Raw genomic sequence first — 3,115 nt, forward strand, 5'->3', positions numbered from 1 at the left:
ATATATATTTTTTGCGCAAATTGACTTTTTTAAAATTAGTATTCGGCTCCTTAACCGCAGGCGCAGTGATTTGACTCAGGAAACGGACAATCAGGATTACCAGACCTCTCATCTCAGCTGCGCCGGACACAGGAACCTTCTTCCTCTGTAATTTTAGCCCTCACCCGTCTGTCTGTCTGTCTCTCTCTCTCTCTCTCTCTCTCTCTCACTCACACACACAGAGTTTGTCGGGATTCCATTTGGATTGGATTTGACGCGAATGAAACTTGCGGGGATCCTTTTCCTCTTCCTCGCCATCTGCATAAACTTTCCGAACTTTTCAGTCTGAAGATAAGAAACGAGCTTATGAGTGCGGCGTTCGGTTCGTCCTTCGCGATGATGCAGCGTCCGGTGGGAAACACCACCGCCTTCAGCATCGATTCGCTCATCGGCGGCTCTCAGCAGCCCAGTCCGGGACACTTCGTGTACACTGGTTATCCCATGTTTATGCCCTACCGTTCTGTGGTGCTTCCTCCACCACCTCCTCCTCCTCCACCACCTCCACCTCCTCCTGGTCTGACTCAGGCGCCTCATCATCAGCTTGCCGCTTTACCAGCCGCTATACCCGGCGCTTTCTGCTCCAGTTTGGCGCAGGGCATGGCGCTCACCTCCACGCTCATGGCCAGTTTGCCCCAGCACCCGGAAGCGGCCCGGAAGTTCGGCACGCAGGCGCTGCACGTGGCCTTTGATAAATCCCATGAGATCCGACTGGATGCGGAAGACGGTAAAAGTTTCCTGACCAAAGAGACCGCTGCGCTTCTGCCCTTCCACGACGAGCCTCTGCAGTCCGCTACAGGTGAGCACTGAGAAGCACTCACACTCTACATGATAGTGTGGGCTCAGAGAGCATAATATTTACCATATGTGTTTACATGAAGCATCTGAAAGTCTGTACATTTTAAATTATAACCCTGTTTGGTTTTCTATCCTGTTCCATTCTCAGATATATACTGTCACTGAGGTAGGAGCCGAATATCAAGGGCACATCACCTGTACCTTTAATTAGCCTTGCTTTCAGAGCTCAGTTTTAAATGTGGTCCTGAAAGTGCAGTACTTTTACAAAGATAGAAGCAAAAGTACAACATTTCTGAAAGTGTACCTTAATAATCTCTTCTCATATTATTATTGTTATTATTATTATTACCTACTGAAAAATGAAGCTATTTTAGAATATTAAAATAACAGGCTGAGATCCATACCTGATTTTATTGAAGGACGCCTGAACTAATCATTTATTAAACTTTGGAAAGACTACTTTGAGTAATAATGCACAATCCTGCGGTGGATGCTATCTATATGACAGTAATGTGTGGGAATGAATCAGAGTAGAGGGCTTCATTTAGAGAAATGAGCTCGTGCGCTAAAGATAAAAGAGGGACTGCTGTCTGGTAAAATGTCACTCGATTTGTTAATGACAAAATAACGATTTAACGGCCTCAGGAAATCCAGTGCTTTATATGTGTGGCTCAGAAAAGTGCAGTGGCATGAAAGCCACTTGTCAGGTGTGGATTAAAGGCCTTCAGTGAGCAGTCAGTGCCTGAAGGCAATCTGCACATGACTTCTTTAATTCAGTCCAGTTTAATTGAGGGATGGAGAAAAAGCCTGTGCTGTTTCAGGGAAGCTGGAAGTGAAAGTCAGTTCAACCTGGATGGGAAATTCAAGGGACACTCATATATATATATATATATATATATATATATATATATATATATATATATATATATATATATATATATTAGTCCCTACAAATTTGCAAAAGCGAGCTATACAATATAAGATTGTTAATCTAATCTAAAGCAGGTGTAATTCGTTTATTTATTTTTTATCAAATATATTTTAAGTGAAAACAATGCATTTAAAATGAAGTTTTTGTTTCCGTTAAGAACCTTGTGAATAATGGTTCTTTAACTATTTTGTTATAGCTACACTATACAAATATTTTTCTAAGTAAGGGTAACGGTTTCAAAAGAAAAGAAAACAATTAATAAGATTATTATTATTATTATTATTATTATTATTATTATTATTAATAATAATAATTATAATAATAATAATAATTATTATTATTATTATTATTAATAGTTTTTATAGTGCCGTTCTGAGTTCCAAGTGGCACAAACCGAAGAACCCCTTCGAACCAAACAGAAAAAGCTTCTTCTACAGAATCTCTTCTTATTATAAGCGTGCGCGTCATCTCTGGTGCCTCTCCAAAATAGATTTCATGCGTAATTGTGCGTAAAAGTAGCTACACTAAATTGTAAACATCATGCAGCAGCTTTCCAACAGTCTGAATAAGTTCATACCTATAATTAAAACTTATAAAGAGTAAAAAGTCAAAGATCCGATTCAGCTGCATTCTCCCACCCACAGTACGAGGTCACGGCAAAGATGATCCCAAGGAAGACGAGTGCACCAGGAAGGACGAGAGCTTCTCCATGGACAGTGACCTCGACTACAGCTCGGATGACAACATGGCCCCTGCATCCAACCCGCTGTGTGCTAAAGAGGACGGTGAGGGGAGTGCGGGGCTGGAGGAGGGCGCGCGCTCCGGGAGCGGCACCTCGGGCGGAAAAAACCGGAGGCGGCGGACGGCGTTCACCAGCGAGCAACTGCTGGAGCTGGAGAAGGAGTTCCACTGCAAGAAGTACCTGTCTCTGACGGAACGCTCGCAGATCGCGCACGCCCTGAAACTCAGCGAGGTGCAGGTGAAAATCTGGTTTCAGAACCGCAGGGCCAAGTGGAAGCGCGTGAAGGCGGGGAACGTGAACACCAAGGCGGGAGAACCGTCCCGAAATCCTAAAATCGTGGTGCCCATTCCTGTGCACGTGAGTCGCTTCGCCATCCGGAGCCAGCATCAGCAGCTGGAGCAAGCGAGACCGTGACATGCGCTGGACTCTGGACCAAAAACTCACTCGAGTGACTCGTTTACAGAAGCCACATGTGAAATATGAATATTGTACATTTACACGCATGCGGGATAAAATCTCTACGTTTATCCTCGAGGAAGAAGCAGTGACGGACTTTCCGGTTATACTGCAGCCTGAATAATGCGGCAGAATTACACGCGTCCAGAAGT

General features: G+C 43.9%; 1 protein-coding gene across 1 annotated transcript; it reads left to right on the forward strand.

The window, feature by feature from the left end:
* The first annotated feature begins 345 nt into the window (after positions 1 to 345).
* On the forward strand, positions 346 to 3,115 carry gbx2 (gastrulation brain homeobox 2). Its single transcript, XM_060918179.1, has 2 exons — positions 346 to 824; positions 2,390 to 3,115. Exons 1-2 carry the CDS (start codon positions 346 to 348, stop codon positions 2,919 to 2,921), a joined length of 1,011 nt encoding a protein of 336 aa, XP_060774162.1. The 3' UTR covers positions 2,922 to 3,115.

The sequence above is a fragment of the Neoarius graeffei genome, chromosome 4, assembly GCF_027579695.1.
Source record: "Neoarius graeffei isolate fNeoGra1 chromosome 4, fNeoGra1.pri, whole genome shotgun sequence".
NCBI lineage: Eukaryota > Metazoa > Chordata > Actinopteri > Siluriformes > Ariidae > Neoarius > Neoarius graeffei.

Bases quoted from the DNA above. Each gene is read 5' to 3' on its own strand.
- gbx2 (XM_060918179.1), top strand. From the start codon at position 346: ATGAGTGCGGCGTTCGGTTCGTCCTTCGCGATGATGCAGCGTCCGGTG. The intron at 825-2,389 runs GTCCGCTACAGG...GATCCGATTCAG, and splicing joins TTCCACGACGAGCCTCTGCA to CTGCATTCTCCCACCCACAG.